Consider the following 19,292-nt stretch of genomic DNA (forward strand, 5'->3'; position numbering starts at 1 on the left):
TTAGTTAACAAGGCCCTAAGAATTTTACACTTCAGAATGGAAACCTTGTGCTCTGTAATAGAAGTCCAGAAAGGGAAGTTCGTTCTTTGGACCTCAAAGAAGCATATCTTCACATTCCTTATCTGACTGTCTTCATAAGCAATTCTCAGCTGCCACTAGCAATTTCAAGTGATACCCTATGGCTTAACCACAGCTCCCAGGACATTTTCTAAGATCATGGATGAACTAGCTGCATTTCTATGTCAGGAGGCAATCAAGGTTCATCCGTATTTAGACTATTTTGATTTGAGCCAGATCCCTTTAAGAAGCCCTACAGGCTTCTGTGAGGGAAGCTCCACCGTGCAGTGTGAAAAGATAAGAATAAGTCGTATCGAGGAAGTGATGTCAGCTGAAGGAGATGGCAGCTTGATTATTGAGCTCCGCTGTCTTTAGAGCGAAAACAAAGCATCCCTGGTGCCGAATCGGCGAAAATACCCTCTATCGCTAGCTAAAACGCTTCGGAGCGATAGCAGCAAAAAAGAAGCTAGCGAAATTTAAATTTACGGAGACAGCTCCAAGCGCTAAAACGGGAGCAGGGTCCCGGTCACGAGGCGCCAAGATGGCGACCGAAGAAAGCGAATCGGACCTGGATCCCGAAGAGCAGATCGAAAATGGAGAAGAGATTGACAAAAGTGAGTTCATCCGCTGGTTCAAAGATTTGAAAGCAGAGATGGTAACTACAAGACGCAGTATACAAACTGCAGTGGCAGAGTTACGTGGAGAAGTCAAAGAGATTGGTAACCGGCTAGGAGAGAACGAGGAAAAAATAGAAGCAATGACGACAGAGGTGCAGGAGCTTCGGGGAGCCCTAAAAGTCGAACAGGCAAGGGCAGAGATGGATACCTTGCTAGAAGATTTGGAAAATCGGACTAGAAGGTGCAATTTGAGGTTCCGGGGCATTCCTGAGGAAGACCAGTTCAAGGACTCTGAAAAAGTGGTAAGAGAAATTTGTGCTCAACTGCTAAATCAGATAAATAATGAGGGTGAAAGTGAAGCTAGTGAATTAGTGGAACTGGAACGTGCACATAGAAGTCTGGGATCTCCGAGAAATGGAGTACCTAGAGACATAGTTGCCTGCTTCCTGCGTTGTCCAGGTAAAGAAAAGGTGGGAGAAGGGCCCGTGAAGTGGGAGACATAACCTGGAAGTCAGCTAAAATCCGGATTTTTCAGGACTTAGCCAGAAAAACGTTACAACGCAGAAGAGACTTTAAGGATATAACCATCTATCTGCAAAAGTCTGGACTCCGCTATAGATGGCTGTTCCCGTTCGGTTTGCAAGTAACTGTGAGAAATGTGACGCGACGACTTCAAACACTTCAAGGAGCATGGAAAACTTTAAAGGAGATGGGATGCACAGACATTCCTAGAAAGGATGATGCAAAGCAACCAACCCAACGAAGTTCTGAGAGAAAGAATCAGTCGGGATGGCAGCGGATCGAAGGCGGAAAGTCACCGCGATCGTCACGAGGAGACAAGGAGTTGGCAGGCACTGAGGATGGTACCTGAGCATCATCTGGACAGAATGAGAATTTAACTTTAGTTTTCTTTTTCCTTTTTGATTTTTAGCTATTAAAGGTAAAAAGAGTAATGAAAATATGATAGAGGGGTTATATACAGATGTGGATACAAAGGGAAATAGGGGGGGGATACTTAAAAGGTTCATTGATTAGGCGCCAGGCTCTGAAGTGGGCGCACTTCCTAAGGGGGAAACACTGGCACGTAGGAAGGATGCCAGTTGCAGGGGGGAGGAGGGGGGAATAGGGTGGGGGGGGAAGGGATGGGGTTAACTGCTGGTGGGAGGGGGAATGGAGAAGTGAAGATTATATCATGGAATGTTAATGGCCTTAACAATCCAGGTAAGAGGAGTATAATCTTACGAGAATTGCGTAGACTAAAATGTGACATAATAATGCTACAGGAAACTCATCTGAGGAAAAAAGATGAATCACTTTTATTGAATAAAGGTCTAGGGGTGGGATATGCATTAGCTGATTCCAGAGGGAATAGAACGGGAGGGTTGGTGATTTATGTGAAGGAGCATTTGCAGTTTGTTAAGGAATCCATATACAAAGATAAAGAGGGACGATGCCTTGCAATAAAGGGAAGGGTCAACAATCGTAAAACTACTTTCATAAATCTTTATGCACCAAACACGGGACAGGGGCAATACATTGAATCTATCAGGACAGATCTTGCCACCTTTGCGGAAGGGATGGTGATAATGGGGGGAGATTTCAATTACCCAGTGGGAAAACTTGACCATTCCAGCAAACAGGAGAGGGGGAGAAGCTACGTGGAACGGCAAATTCGCACGATGATGAGGGAGTTAGATTTAGTTGATACATGGCGCTTGAAACATCCAGGACAGAGACAATATACACACTATGCCCATGTACAAGGAACATATGCTAGAATCGACGCACTCTGGGGTAGCCGGAGCGTATGGGGTGAACTAAAAGCAGCAGAAATTGAGAGCATACATGCCTCTGATCATGCAGCGGTGTGGGTCACTATAGAAAGGGTGGAGCAAGAAGGGAAGGGATGCATGTGGAGGCTAAATGAATCATTACTTGATGGGGAGAGAGACTGCCAAGATATTAGGAAGGCTATTAAGGATTATTTGGTGTTAAATGATACGGGAGAAGTTTCGGAGGGAATATTATGAGATGCCCTGAAGGCGGTAATACGGGGGGTGTTAATTAAAAAAGGGGCATATAAGAAGAAACTGAAGATAGCGAGGGAACTGGAAGTGCGTAAGCAATTGACAAGGCTAGAAGCGCTGCAACAAAGGGAGGGGGGAGTAAAGCATCTCCAGGAATTAAAAAAATGGAGAACAGAATTGCAAAAGATCCAACTGAAAACGATGGAATTCCATCGACAATGCAACAGAGATTCTTTGAGTTCAGTAACAAAGCAGGGACCTTACTAGCAAGGGGTTTGAGGAACAGAAGGGTACAGAATACGATCAATAAAATAAAGGGCCCCAAAGACTCCATATTGTATCAAGATGAGGAAATTAGGAAGCAATTTAGGATCTTTTATGAAACTTTATATAAAAAGGAAACCTTAGTGACGGCAGAAGATATCAGGACCTACCTACAGAGTTTAGGCCTACAGAGAGTGACAGCCCAACAGAGATGGGAGATAGAGGCTACAGTTACGTTAAAAGAAGTGATTGGGGTTATTAGAGGGTTAAAGGGAGGGAAATCCCCAGGGGTGGATGGATTTACAGCCAAGTATTATAAATTATTTCAACAAGAATTGGGGCCACTATTGGTGCGGCTGGGTAACGCATGTTTTGCGGGGCATAGCCTTCCGGATAGTATGCAGGAAGCGGGGATATCTGTACTGTTGAAACCTGGGAGAGATCCCACACTTTGTGGGTCTTATAGACCGATATCCTTGTTGAATGTTGACTTTAAAATATTAGCCAAAGTAATGGCTGACAGGTTAAGTGGGATTCTACCCTCCCTGATTCATGAAGATCAATCCGGATTCATTAGGCATAGACAGGTAGCAGATAACATAAGAAGAACCCTGAATCTAGCCTGGGGAGCACAGAGGAGAGGAGACTTCATGACATTATTAACTGTGGATGCTGAAAAGGCATTTGATATGGTCGAATGGGACTATCTATGGGAGGTCATGCTGGAAATGGGGTTGGGCAGACCATTTGTAGGGTGGGTCAAGGGGATGTATGAGAAGCCGAGGGCAAGGATTAAAGTCAATGGAGGGTGGTCGACCCCATTCAATATTCAGCGAGGGACACGGCAGGGATGTCCCCTCTCACCCCTATTATTCGCCATATCAATTGAACCTCTAGCTCAACATATTCGGGCCTTAAAAGAAATTCAGGGGGTTCAAATGGGTGGGAAGACACATAAAATAGCCCTATTTGCAGATGATATTTTATTCTACATCGGATCCCCACTAGATACGCTTCCGGTGCTTATAAGAGAATTAAAAGAATTTGGAAAATTATCTGGTTTCCGAGTAAATTTTGACAAATCTGAACTCATGGGGATAACAGTCGATAATCGCGAAATAGAACAATTAGGTTTGAGATATAACTTTCGCTGGGCGGACAGAAGCTTTAGATATTTAGGTATACAGATATCACGAGACCTAGATGACTTATACCGGTTAAATTATGTTCCACTCATTGTGGCAATTAGAAGGGACCTTCGCAAATGGCGGGAGGGTTGGTTGTCATGGTGGGGCCGAATAGCGGCGGTTAAACTGAATATACTACCCCGACTGTTATTTTTATTTCATACATTACCAATTAGGGTCTCGAAAAGGGAGCTGCAGAAAATACAGACGGAACTAGGGGAATTTATCTGGGGAGGGCGGCAGGCCAGACTGTCCAGGAAAATAATGTGGGGTAAGGTAGAACAGGGAGGAAGGGGAGTCCCTAACATCACATGGTATTACTGGGCAGTGCAACTGAGGCAAATTGAAGTTTGGAGTGGGGTGGACCTCTCGCCGGTAACTCGACTAGAACAGATCTTTGTGCAGAAAGGTAGACTAGATGCATTACTATGGGGATCGTTTTCGAAACATACATACAAGACTCTAACCCTCAATCCCTTCATCTCACACCTACTTACCCTCTGGGAGGGTCTTAAAATGAAGCTCCGAGGTTCCCAGAACAGATCAACTTATGCTTGGTTAACTCAGGAACCGGGATTTTCTGGAGGGACAGGGAACAAGACAATGATATCTTGGATAGATAAGGGATTGATCAGGTTTAGGGAATTCACGAGAGAGGGAAACATAAAGAGCTTTGAAGAGCTCAGGCAAGAATATGATTTACCTGAGACGGACCATTACGCTTACCTTCAGGTCAAGAATTACATGATGGCAGCAAAATGGCATAAAGGTAATTGGCTAGAAAGTGAAAAATTCGAAAACTTGTGGGGGGCAATAAAGGTAGGGGGGAAGGGGATCTCCAAGATATATGATCATATTAGAGGCACTGACCTTGTGAAGTTACCATATATGAAAGCTTGGGAACAAGATATACAGCAAGAGCTCAGTAGAGGAGATTGGATGAATATTTGTCTTGAGGCCAAAAAGACATCAATTTGTGTACTGGTTAAGGAAAACGCATATAAGGTTCTGAGTCGTTGGTACTATACGCCAGATAAAATAAAGAGAATGTACCCTAATGCCACAGATATTTGTTGGAGGTGTGGAGAGGAGAAGGGAACATATTTTCATATTTGGTGGGGGTGCCCAGTAATACAGGAATTCTGGGGGCAGATAATGGCATTAATAACGCGAGCCATAGGAAGTCAATTTCTGTGTGATCCAAAGTGGTGCCTGTTGGGGTATGGGAATAAAAGGGGAAAATATTGGCAAACTAGAGTTAAACGGATATGCTTGGCGGCAGCTAAAACAATGATAGCAGTAAAATGGAAGCATAGGATAGGCCCTACACAGCAAGAGTGGATGAATAAGCTAACTATTTTGATGGGAATGGAAAAGTTGACTGACAAACGTAAGGGGAAGTATAACCCGAATGCGGAGGAATGGGTACATCTATTAGAACTGATGAAGGGGAAAGAGGGGGAGAAGTGAAAATAATGATTAATGAAATGAATGCTGGGGGAAAGAGAGAAGAGGGAAAGGCCATACTGCTGCAAAGGGAGGATGATGGGAGGGGGGGGAGGAGGGGGGGTTGAAAAGGGGGAAGGGGGGGGGGAAAAAAGGGTGTTGGACATAGCAGGATTATTGTTGTATTAGATAGTTGTGGGGGAATTGATCTCCAAATGTTTGATATTCAGATACAGTAGGATTACTATTGTATTAGAGGGTAAGGGGAGATTTATTCTCCAAGATTTTGTTACTTTCAAGTGTTAATAAAAAGTTTTATAAATCAAAAAAAAAAAAAGAAAGAATAAGTCGTATCTAGGGACCAAAAATATGTCAAGCGTGTATTATTGTAAGCCACATTGAGTCTGCAAATAGGTGGGAAAATGTGGGATACAAATGCAACAAATAAAACCCTTATTTGATGATAATGAAACTGTCAGAATAGGAGAGGACTATGATAGATAAAGGACAGAATACCATACAGGAGAAAAGATTGCTATAATCACATACAATTACTAACGCAGATACTTATGACAACTGAAGCAACACATTTCAACTCATGATCAGCTAACTATCCAGTGTGATCATATATTGATCATTGTTCCTTCACTACCCAGTAGTAGCTGGAAAAGATCCAGTAGCAGGGGGTGAAAAAGATGTATCTCTGAGATAGCACTGAGCTGACTCCTTGTATGGCCTTATGTGATTTCTTATCAGGCATGTCCTTCAAGGCCTATTAGGTCCTTGGATAGGCATTAACCAGGGACATTGGTTTACATCAGCCTCAGATATCCTGATATAGTTTGAAATTCCACTTCTCCCAGATTTTATTGAGTCATCTGAGCAGAATGTTGACTGAATCGCTGCACACTCTGTTCCAGGTTCAGGGTCACAGTTTTTTTTTCCTTGGCTAATGTAAAGCATTGAATGTCTGTGACATAGGGAGTTCATGTTTATGGTTTTGGCCTGTGATTCAGGCTTTCGTCAGATTAAGTTCTGCTACACACATTGAACCTTGGCAGGGGCTATACCCTTTACACTTTGACCCCAGAGCATTTCTGCTCCTTCAGTCACTGAGCTGGGTAGTCAACTTAGACAAGAGCAATTTATCTCCAGTATATTCCATTGAGTATTTGGGAGTGAAGCAGGACACCATGTGAGGAAACGTCTTCCTTCCGTAACAAAGGATGCTTGAACTACAAAATCAAATTCCTTCTGAACCTAAAAGGGCCCTTGTACAATGGATCACATTCACGTATTGGGGTTGATGGCAGTTACAGTAGAGGTAGTTCCTTGGGCACATGTAGATATGTGTTCTTTGCAAAAATCTCTTCTTAGCTGTTGGTCAGCCCAATTACACAGTTAACTGTCAACTCCCTTGGATAGGAGAGGGAAGGAAAAATGTATCTTGATGGCTCTAAGCTCAAAATCTTCTCAAAGGAGTATCTCTGGAATTTTCAGATTGGCTTATCATAATGACAGGTGCCAGCCTTTTTGGTTGGGGAGTACGTTGCCAGGATCAGATAGCTCAGGGAACATGGTCCATAAAGGAAACAGCATGGTGGATAAACAGTCTGAAGCTCAGAGCAGTTTACAAGGTGTTGCTGCCATTTGCAACAATAGTGACGGGCAGAGTGGAAGGGAATAATGTGTATGAGACCTACTTGTTGAAAGTGGAATTTAAAAATCTGGTATTCAAAAGTTTATGCAAACCACCCTTTGAACCCTTGAAAAATGCTACTGTAAAATAGCTTGCTCTAAAAACAGTATTTCTCTTCGCTATTTCTTCAGCTTGCAGAGGTTGAGTTGCAGGTCTTGTGCAAATATCCTTTCTGAGAAGAATATTTTTTTTTCCTTTATCATATCCACCAGACCAGTCCAGAATCAATATTCAAGACAGACAGGAGTTTGCAACCCCTACTTTGAAATATCTTGGCTCCCGGAGGTACAGCCACCTCAACTTTGTAATGCTCAGAAAAAGTATGTAGAGAAGACTAAGTGGCCACTTTGCAAATTTCTTCTGGTAGCACTGCATGGAGCTGTACTCGAGAAGTGGCAATGCTTCATGTTGAATGTGCTGTTAAACCTTGAGGAGCAAACTTGCCTACAAGAATATAGGAAGAAGAAATAATTTCTTTGAACCATCTGGAAATGGTGACCTTAAAAGTGGCATAAAACAACTTGTCTGATTTCTGAAAATCATTTGAAACCTCTAAGAAAATACATCAGGACCCAGCAAACATCTAATAGATGTAAAACTCCAAAAGCATAGATACATTCCTCCTTTGTAAAGTAAGGAAATTGAGAAACTATTTCAAATGAAACAGAAAGACACTTTAGAAAGGAAAGATAGCACTGTCCAAATCATAACTCCTGCTTTCTTACCTGCTTATTTTCTTTCCTTGAGTTCTACCAGACCAGTCTAGTTTCCCTCCTTTGTCATTTTGTTTTCATGTTTTCTGTTTTTCTTGCTGTTTATGCTTTCAAAAAAAATATGTGGTTACTTAAGAAGGAAGAGAACTTTCTTGTCAGATTGCTGAAAAAGCCAGTGCTGCAGGGTATCCTTATAAAAAAGAGCTCACAACATCGTGATTTCATAATTTTATGCTGGTAGTTTCTTATTTGAACTGTTGAACTTCTGTGGCAGTGATTTCATATTTTTAGGCTGCTGTTGTCGTCTTAAAGGTGCTCTCTAGAACTGTGTTTTGTACATGTGCCAAGTGACTTAATCCAATTAACTTGGTTACACAAAATTTGGTGACTCTGGTTCTGGTAGCTGTCTTAAAGTTGTGTTTATAAGAATTGGGTTTTGAATCTTCAGTTCCAGAGACCTAATTAAATCAATTTGGTTACATAGCACCTAGTGACTCATACCCTGGGGGGGGGGCAATTTGTGTACAACTGTGTAGTTAGAAAAAAAACCTAGAACTTCACTTTACCTTGGGAGCTGTGAGCTAAGCTGGGCATTTTCAGAATTGGTTTGATTGGTAACTGAGGTTACCTGTGTCCTAGTCCCACCCACCCTCCCCTAGGTGAACTCCCTTTATATAGGACAGTCAAGGGACAAGTATCTTCATTACACCATAATTGGTCAATCTTGTACCTTGTTACCCCTAAACTTTTTTTACACTTGTGAATCACATCAATATGTCCTTTATTCAGTGCAGTACATGTTATGCCTTAATCCTAAAGTAAACTATCTAGAGTCTTAGAGCTTGTCCTATCTGTCTCCAATTATCAGCTTTGAAAGATGAGATCAACAAACCCAACAAAAGAATTAGCTTCAACTAAAAAAGCATCTAGGATTAATCACTTCTCTGCCAATTTACCACCACTGCCACAGAGAATGCAACAACATAGGAATAGATGGGTCACAGTAGGCTCAGGTAGACTAAGATATGTGACACAGAAGCTCTCACCTTCCCAACCATTGCCCCTGTCAAATTCTTTGGCTATGCTGCATCATTATGATGCTGAAAAAAGAAGTACTTTGGTGGAACCAGAGGCTATGAAAGTAGCACAACCCAAGAATCATTCCCTCCCCCCCAAATGACAGATTGGTGAAAAGCAGAAAACTCTTACTGCTCGGAGACTCCATTATCAGAGGCATTAACTTAGGAACACAGTTCAAGGGTTCCAACCTAGTGAAATGCCTTTCAGGATCTTCAGCTACCAGATGTACCGACCAAATTCTGAAAGTGATCCAAGAAGAAAGTGAGGCTTCGAATATTGATGTTGTAATTCACCTGGGGACAAATGACCTGGCCAACAATAGCAAATTTACAGCACAGAGAGCATTACTACTACTACTATTTAGCATTTCTATAGCGCTACAAGGCATACGCAGCGCTGCACAAACATAGAAGAAAGACAGTCCCTGCTCAAAGAGCTTACAATCTAATAGACAAAAAATAAATAAAGTAAGCAAATCAATTAATGTGAACGGGAAGGAAGAGAGAGTAGGTGGAGGCGAGTGGTTACAAGTGGTTACGAGTCAAAAGCAATGTTAAAGAGGTGGGCTTTCAGTCTAGATTTAAAGGTGGCCAAGGATGGGGCAAGACGTAGGGGCTCAGGAAGTTTATTCCAGGCGTAGGGTGCAGCGAGACAGAAGGCGTGAAGTCTGGAGTTGGCAGTAGTGGAGAAGGGAACAGATAAGGATTTATCCATGGAGTGGAGTGCACGGGAAGGGGTGTAGGGAAGGACGAGTGTGGAGAGATACTGGGGAGCAGCAGAGTGAGTACATTTATAGGTTAGTAGAAGAAGTTTGAACAGGATGCGAAAACGGATAGGGAGTCAGTGAAGGGTCTTGAGGAGAGGGGTAGTATGAGTAAAGCGACCCTGGCGGAAGACGAGACGGGCAGCAGGATCTACCAAAGGAAGATCCTGCCAAACTAATCTCATTGACTTACTTGACTGGGTGACAAAAGGACTGGATGAAGACCGTACGCTAGATGTAATGTACTTGGATTTCAGCCAAGCCTTTGATACGGACCCCCACAGAAGAGTCGTGAATAAGCTGAAAGTGGTGAACTGGATAGAAAACTGGTTGACCGACAGGTGGCAGAGAGTGGTGGTAAATGGAATCCTCTCGGAGGAAAGGATGGTGAGCAGTGGGGTTCCCCAGGGGGTTGGTGCTGGGGCCCATTTTGTTTAATATATTTGTGAGAGATATTGCTGAAGGGTTGGAAGGAAAGGTTTGCCTTTTTGCGGTTGATACGAAGATAGCCAATAGAGTGGATACCCTGGAGGAAGTATAAACGATGAGAAGGGATCTCCGAAAGTTAGAAGAATGGTCGAGGGTCTGGCAGTTAAAATTTAATGTATATGGAACTATGAGAAACCTTACAATATATAAAATGTGACGCATGCTATTATATATCATGTGCATATATAATGGGATAGCCGATCTGAGAAGGGACTGTTGGCTGTTATCCACTAGGCAGTCTCCATGATATATGTCGTTCTCCTGAAGACGCCGGAGGGCGAAACATGCTAAGCGTGTTGAGAACGTGGAAGCACAGACCATAAGCTATCACTAACATAGAATCACAGCACTAGCAAAGAAAAAAGAAAAAAAGAGATGAGAATAATTGAATAGACGAGCAGCTGACTCAACCCCAGTCGCATGCAATATAAACATGATCGCGATACAGAAGCTAAGTACTATTACAGTTCAATAACACACTGTTTGTGTCACTAGTGTTAGACACTTTTCATCAATCTCAGCTTCTGTTATAAGGTAGGAAGGGAGGGCTTTATAGTGCGATGATGGTGGTACTGGTGTTGATATCAAAAGCTGCTTTGTAGCTATTTTCATGCACCTATTTCTGAGCACTATCACATTATATTATACACTACTCTAAGGCACATGATATAAAATAGCTAGAAATCACATCCTATATAATAATTCTCACCTCCAACATTCTGAGGCTGCCTGGAACTGTGGGCTGCTAGGTGCTGTAGATCAAACTGACTTCATGAATCCCAATGATTGGCTGCGCCTCGGGTGAAGTCACAAAGCAAGCAAACCTATGAGATGCTGCAGGACGTTTAATAGACAGGAGTGGAAGTGAGCAAAGCAAGTCTATGGTAAGCAAGGAAGCCCATTGGTTAATCTCTGTTTCCACTCCCCAACACAGCCGTCATTGGTATACACTCAAAAATAAGCAAACCTAGGAGCTGCTGCTTCACATTGTCGTTTTTAAATTATTGTTCCATTTGAAACAAGTCTAAAGCTGTTTCAACTAGATAGACAGTGCCTTAAAACGCGGAGGACAAAAGGAGGAGGGAGACAGACAGACCCTGCAACTGGGAAGCAGGGAGGGTGACCGACCCTGCAACTGGGTGGGAGGGAGGAGGGACCCTGCAACTGGGAAAAAGGGAGGGAGGGGGGACCCCCCTGCAACTGGGAGACAGACCGGGGGGGGGGGGGGGGATTGACCCTGGAACTGGGAGGGAGGGGGGACCCTGGCACATACTCTCATTCTCACACACACACTCGCACCCAGTCTCAATCTCTCTCTCTGTCACACACACACTCGCACATTCACTCTCTCTCACACACACACACACTCTCAAACATACACGCTCCAAGGAAAACCTTGCTAGCGCCCGTTTCCTTTAAAACAGAAACGGGCCTTTTTTACTAGTTTTTATATATTGTAAGGTTTCTCATAGTTCCATATACATAAAATATAACGTGAAACCTTCAGATAAGTGATCCCCAGATTACGTCTATTATAGTTAAGATTTAATACCAAGAAGTGCAGAGTGATGCATTTGAGGTGTAGAAACCCAAAAGAGAGGTACCGAATAGGAGGGGAGTGATTAGCAAGCTCGACTCAGGAGAGAGACCTTGGGGTGTTGGTGTCGGAAGATATGAAGGTGAAGAAACAATGTGACAAGGCGACGGCCATGGCTAGAATGATGCTAGGCTGCATAGAGAGGGGTATAACCAACAGAAGAAAGGAGGTGTTGATGCAACTCTACAAGTCGTTGGTGAGGCCCCACTTGGAGTATTGTGCAGTTTTGGAGGCCGTATCTTGCTAAAGATGGAAAAAGACTGGAAGCGGTGCAAAGAAAAGCTACGAAAATGGTATGGGATTTGCTTTGCAAACCGTATGAGGAGAGACTTTCCGACCTGAACATGTATACCTTAGAGAAAAGGAGAAACAGGGGTGACATGATACAGACATTCAAATATTTGAAAGGTATTAATCCGCATTCAAACCTTTTCCGGAGACGGGAAGGTGGTAGAACTAGAGGACATGAATTGAGGTTGAAGGGGGGCAGACTCGGGACTAATATCAGGAAGTATTTTTTCACGGAGAGGGTGGTGGATTCGTGGAATTCCCTCCCGCGGGAGGTGGTGGAGATGAAAACAGTAATGGAATTCAAACATGCATGGGATAAACACAAAGGAATACTGTTTAGAAGGAATGGATCTATGGGATCTTAGCGGACATTGGGTGGCAACACCAGTATTTGGAGAATAAAACCAGTGCAGGGCGAACTTCTACGGTCTGTGCCCTGAGAAAGGCAGGGACAAATCAAACTCGGATATACATATAAAGTATTACATACCATGTAAAATGAGTTTATCTTGTTGGGCAGACTGGATGGACCGTTCAGGTCTTTATCTGTCGTCATTTACTATGTTACTATTCTGTCTCCATCTGCTGGTCAACTGACACAACCCACAGGTTCTGGACTGATTTGGTGAGACTCAAGGAAAGAAAGTAAGAAATAATTTTTCCATTATGAACAGAATAGCCTGATTATAAATGGATTGCCTCTCCTATAGTTTTTCTTCATTCAAACATGCGTGGGATAAACATAAAGGAATCCTGCTTAGAAGGAAGGGATCCCCAGAAGCTTAGCCGGTGGTGGGAGGCAGGGCTGGTGGTTGAGAGGTGGGGATAGTGCTGGGCAGACTTATACGGTCTGTGCCAGAGCCGGTGGTGGGAGGCGGGGCTGGTGGTTGGGAGGCGGGGATAGTGCTGGGCAGACTTATACGGTCTGTGTCCTGAAAAAGACAGGTACAAATCAAGGTAAGGTATACACAAAAAATGGCACATGTGAGTTTATCTTGTTGGGCAGTCTGGGTGGACTGGATGAACCGTGCAGGTCTTTTTCTGCCGTCATCTACTATGTTACTTCAAGAACAGCAAAAATAATACCTAATAATGCTCTGTTTTAACAGCATAATTTTACAGTTTATTAGACATGTGTATCTTGCCTCTTCAACAAAATAACAAGCACAGTTTATATTGTAGCTTCTTGGTATAGTGTACGTAGGGTATGGTAGTGCTTTTTTTTTTTAGTTTTGGCACAGACAATTGCTGGGGAAAATCTAACACTGATATTTCTTTAAAATAATATTTATATCTATAATTGTACTATGTTCCTATATATTTTATGTAATGCATTTATTATATATTAGATTATTCCAGATCCCTGCCAATCTTGTGCAGTATCCTGCTCGTGTAGTAAGGGTTAAACTAGCGGGATTTAAACCATGTCTTGATGATGGAGAAAATGAGAGACTTCCTTACAGTCCTGAATGGAGCTTGGAAGCTATGTGGGAAATGATGGACTTGGTTCAAGGGAAACAGCTTCATGCTTCCACATTGGTATGTTTCAGTTTTCTGTTGCAGTTTTCAGTATCTAAAACAAATTTCTTAACATAGTTTTCATCAAGCCTTGTAAAAGTTAGAGGTGGAGTCTTATGATAAAAAATCTTAAGGGACCGTGAAGCTTCTAGCTCCTCTCAGCTAGTCATTTTTATTTATTTTTTAACTTAATATCTTTATTGATGAACAAAAATCAAAGCAACAGCTGTGAGTAACAAATTATCAACAAAGTATATATTTTCATTTTCTTTGAATCATCCTTAAATTTCCCAGTCCCCATCCACCTTGACTGTGTGATGTAGAAATGTAATATAAACCTTATAGTATATACTGAAATATAGCTTATAAGCTGATACTTTGGGCAAAAAAAAAGCCCAACGGATTTTGGCTTTATAGTTAGACCAAAAATGTGTGCTGACCCTTCTCCCCCCCCCCCCCCCCCCCCCCACCTCCGATGGTGGCCAGCGTTTCTCATTCTACTACTACTACAACAAATTATTTCTATAGCACTACCAGTCGTATGCAGCGCTTCACAATTGAACATGAAGAAAAGACAGTCCCAGCTCAGAAGAGCTTACAATCTAAATCAGGACAGACAGGACAAATAAGGGATAAGGGTAGGACAGACAGGTAGGACACATAGGGAAAAGGGACTATTGAAGAGAGGAAGACAAGATAAAGGTTACGAGCAGGTGACAAGTTAGGAATTAAAAGCAGCATCAAACAGGCCTTTAGCCCGGATTTGAAGGCGGCCAGGGTGGAGCTTGACGTAATGGCTCAGAAAGTCTGTTCCAGGCATAAGGTGCGGCGAGATAAAAGGAACGGAGTCTGGAGTTAGCGATGGGTGCAATTAGGAGAGATTTGCCTAGTCAACGGAGTTCCTGGGAAGGAGTATAGGGAGAGATGAGGGTGGAGAGGTAGTGAGGTTAGGTTAATAAGAGGAGCTTGAACTGTATACGGAAACGGATAGGGAGCCAGTGAAGTGACTTCAGAAGAGGGCTGATATGGGCATAGCGACTTTGGCGAAATATCGTGCAGCAGAATTTTGAGCAGATTGAAGAGAAGAGAGATGGCTGAGTGGAAAACCTGTGAGAAGCAAGTTACAGTAGTCCAAGCGAGAGGTGATGAGAGTGTGGATGAGGGTTCTGGTAGCATGCTCAGAAAGGAGAGGGCAAATTTTGGCGATATTATAGAGGAAGAAACGACAGGTTTTAGCAATCTGTTGAATATGTGCAGAGAAGGAGAGGGAGGAGTCGAAGATGACCCCAAGGTTACGAACAGATGAGACAGGAAGAATGAGCATGTTGTCGACAGAAATAGAGAGTGGGGGAAGGGGAGAGGTTGGTTAAGGTGGGAAGATAAGGATCTCAGTTTTGGACATATTGAGCTTCAGGTGGCGATGAGACATCCCAGGCAGCAATGTCAGACAGGCAGGAAGATATCTTGACCTGGATTTCTACTGAGATTTCTGGTGTGAAGAAGTAGATCTGGGAGTCATCAGCGTAAAGGTGATATTGAAAACCGTGGGCTGAGATCAGAGCACCGAGGGAGGAAGTATAGATGGAGAAAAGGAGAGGTCCTAGGACAGATCCTTGAGGTACACCCACTGAGAGCGGGATAGAGGAAGAGGAGGATCCACCAGAGTATACAGTAAAAGTACGCTGAGAGAGATAAGAAGAAAACCAGGAAAGAGCAGAGTTCTGAAATCCAAGTGAGGACAGCGTGCTAAGCAGTAGGCTGTGATCAACGGTGTCAAAAGCAGCAGAAAGATCGAGAAGGATGAGGATAGAGTAGAGCCTTTTGGATTTAGCCAGGAATAGATCATTGGAGACTTTAGCAAGTGCTGTTTCAGTTGAATGAAGGGGGCGAAATCCAGATTGGAGTGGAACAAGGATAGCTTGAGAAGAAAAGTCGAGGCAGCGACTGTGGACAGCATGTTCTCCGAGGACAAGCAGGCTGCTTGTTCTCACGACTGGGAGACGTCCACGGCAGCCCCCCCCCCCCCCCCCGAATGGAAATCTTCCTAGCAACAAAGCTTGCTAGAGCCTTCGAGTGCGCGCTGCCATCTTCCCACCCGTCACTCAAGAGTCCCAACAGTTCTTTTCTTTCTGCGGTAAGGGAGAGACTGCCTGCGGTCTCTCTCCGTGTGCCCCTGAAAAGAGCCTTTGTTTTCGTGGTCTTTTTCCACTTTTTTTCTTTAGTTTTTTGCTCTGTGGAGCTGTTTCTTTTTAAATACAAACCCCTCACCCTTATTTCTTAGGTTTTTCCCTCTTAAGTTTCCTTTCGTTCCCGTCGCGGCCCTCTTAGGCCGCACTTACGCGTTTCTCCTTTTTGTGCCCTTCTTTTTGGCACCATCGAGAACTTTGACTTCGCTGCCGCTATTTCTCTGTCCATGACATTGAGGATTCCCAGCGGCTTCAAGAAGTGTGGTCGATGCAACCGGGCAGTCTCAGGTAGCGATCCCCACTCGTGGTGTATCCAGTGCCTTGGGCCCGACCATCGCCCAGACGCGTGTAAGTTATGTCTTAGCCTTAAAAAGCGGACACAGGCGTCGAGACTAGCTCAGCTGGACCGTCTGTTTGGAGCTTTGCCCGGGACTTCGACGTCGACATCAGTACCGAGGTCGGTGGCTTCAACATCAGGAGCGCAGGTAATGGCTGTCCGGAGACCACCACACGCAGGGAGCAGTGAGCCATTGAGTGGGTCTTTACCTGCCTCGAAGTCTCCTGCTTTTCAGGCCCAATGGGACTAACCACTTTCGGATCCGACCCCGAGGAGGCGTGTGGATTCCACGTCCTCCTCGGTACCGAGGAGTACTGACGACGTGCATCGAGCGAAGGCTAAGAAGCATCGCCATCGGTCTCCTTCTAGGCACGGTACCGAGAGCTCCGGGGCATCGAAGGATTCGGCACCCGGGAAGCGTCGACGCCGGGAGGACCGCTCACCCTCCATTCAAGAGGTGTCGGTCTATGGACAGCCCGATACCGCCTCCTCACCCTTTGCAGATTCTGCCTCTGACTCCTGCACCGGCCCCACAGCCTTTCCCAACAGAGACTCTGGATGAGCGCATCCGAGCCATTCTCCCAGGTCTTCTGGAAGGGCTGCTGTGTCAGTCTGTTCCGGTACCGAGGGTGCTTTCACCCTTGGTACCGCTGATGGTAGCGGCGGCTGGCTCTGTGCCTGTGGTGCAGTCTCCAACGCCGGTACTGCTTGCGGTATCGGTATCGGCTGCCACCCAGGTCAACTCCCCGTCGACATCGCTGGAGGGAGCTTAATAGCTGCCGGCACGGGAGTCGACTTCTCGACTTTGTCATCAAGGACGTGGTTCTTCGACGCCGAGACAGGCCCAGTTTCGGACTGCAGTCAGAGAACTCTTGTCCGATATCGAGGAGGATGCCTCGTGGGAAGAAGAGGAAGATCCCAGATATTTCTCTTCTGAGGAAACTTGTAGTCTTCCCTCTGATCCTACTCCTTCCCCAGAAAGAAAGCTTTCTCCCCCGGAGAGTCTTTCTTTCTCTTCATTTGTCCGTGAGATGTCTGTGGGCATTCCCTTCCTTGCGGTGTCTGTGGATGAGCCCAGAACTGAGATGCTCAAGGTCCTTGACTATCTTTGCCATCTAAGGAGTCGTCCACTGTCCCTTTCCATAATGTCCTTAAAGAGACATTGCTTAGAAACTGAATGAAATCACTAACTAATCCCACCATTCCCAAAAACGCTGAGTCCCAATATCGGATTCACAGATAAACAGAAGTTGATGAGGACGCAGTTACCTCATGACTCTATGGTTGTGGATTCCGCTCTCAAGAGAACCAGGAGTTCTAAAGATTTCGCCTCAGCGCCCCCGGGATGAGAATCTAGAACCCTGGACTCCTTTGGGAGGAAGGGCTATCAGTCCTCTATGCTCGTGTCCAAAATTCAGTCTTACCAGCTCTACACAAGCATTCACATGCGGACCAATGTGAAGCAACTGACGGACTTGGTGGACAAGCTCCCTGTGGAGCACGCCAGGTCTTTTCACGAGGTGGTCAGGCAGCTGAAGGCGTGTCGCAAATTCCTCTCCAGGGGTATTTATGATACTTTTGATGTTGCATCCAGATCCACTGCTCAAGGTATAGTGATGCGCAGACTCTCATGGCTACGTGCCTCTGACCTGGACAATCGAACCCAGCAGCGGCTTATGGATGTTCCTTGCCGGGGGGATAATATTTTGGTGAGAAAGTCGAGCAGGCGGTAGAGCAGCTCCACCAGCGGGAAACTGCCCTCGACAAACTCTCCCACCGGACGCCTTCAGCATCTACCTCAACAGGTAGAAGGTTTTTCCGGGGAAGGAGGACTGCTCCCAATGCTTACAATAAGCGTAGGTACAATCCACCTTCCCGAGAGCCTTCTAAGGCTCAGCCCCAGCGCGCTCGTTCGCATCAACAGCGTTTGCCCAGACAGGCCCCTGCAGCTCCCCAGCAAAAGCAAGGGACGGGCTTTTGACTGGCTCCAGCTGAGCATAGCCGCCATAAAAATGTACCTGTGCCGGACGATCTACCGGTCTGGGGGGAGGTTAAAATTTTTTCACCAAAGGTGGCCTCTTATAACCTCCGACCAGTGGGTTCTTCAAATAGTCTGGTTAGGGTACTCCCTCAATTTGATCTCCAGACCTCCAAATTGCCCACCGGGAGCTCAGTCCTTCAGCTTCCAGCACAGGCAGGTACTTGCAGAGGAACTCTCTGCCATTCTCAGCGCCAATGAGGTTGAGCCCGTTCCACCAGGGCAAGAATGGCTGGGATTCTATTCCAGGTACTTCCTTGTGTAAAAGAAAACGGGGGGGGGGGGGGGGGAATGTGTCTCATCCTAGACCTAAGGGCGCTGAACAAATATCTAGTACGAGAAAAGTTCAGGATGGTTTCCCTGGGCACCCTTCTTCCCATGATTCAGAAAAACAATTGGCTATGCTCTCTGGACTTAAAGGATGCTTATACACACATCCCGATACTTTCAGCTCACAGGAAGTATCTTCGATTCCGTCTGGGAACAAGACAGGAAGTTCCAGTATTGTGTGCTGCCCTTTGAGCTTGCCTCTGTGCCCAGGGTGTTTACAAAATGCCTAGCTGTGGTTGCAGCGTTGCTACGTAGACTGGGAGTGCACATGTTCCCTTGACGATTGGCTGGTGAAGAACACCTCTGAGGCAGGAGCTCTACAGTCTATGCAGATGACTATTCAACTCCTGGAGCTACTCAGGTTTGTCATAAATTACCCAAAGTCCCATCTCCTTCCAGTTCAGAAACTAGAATTCATAGGAGCTCTGCTGGACTCACAGACGGCTCATGCCTATCTCTCCGAGGCGAGGGCAGACAACCTTCTGTCTCTTGTCTCCATGGCCAGAGCATCTCAGCAGATCACAGCTCGGCAGATGTTGAGACTTCTAGGCCATATTGCCTCCACAATTCATGACTCTCATGGCTCGTCTTCACATGAGATCAGCTCAATGGACCCTAGCTTCTCAGTGGTATCAAGCCACAGGGGATCTAGA

The 19,292-nt window shown here is 44.9% G+C and overlaps 1 protein-coding gene across 1 annotated transcript in view; it reads left to right on the forward strand.

Moving 5' to 3' along the window:
* Positions 1-19,292, forward strand: part of RNF17 (ring finger protein 17) — a 785,154-nt gene that overhangs the window by 729,151 nt on the left and 36,711 nt on the right. The window contains 1 exon segment of the mRNA XM_030200280.1: positions 13,580-13,769. Coding sequence (XP_030056140.1) covers positions 13,580-13,769 — 190 coding nt within the window.

Source organism: Microcaecilia unicolor, chromosome 4 (assembly GCF_901765095.1).
Source record: "Microcaecilia unicolor chromosome 4, aMicUni1.1, whole genome shotgun sequence".
Taxonomy (NCBI): Eukaryota; Metazoa; Chordata; class Amphibia; order Gymnophiona; family Siphonopidae; genus Microcaecilia; species Microcaecilia unicolor.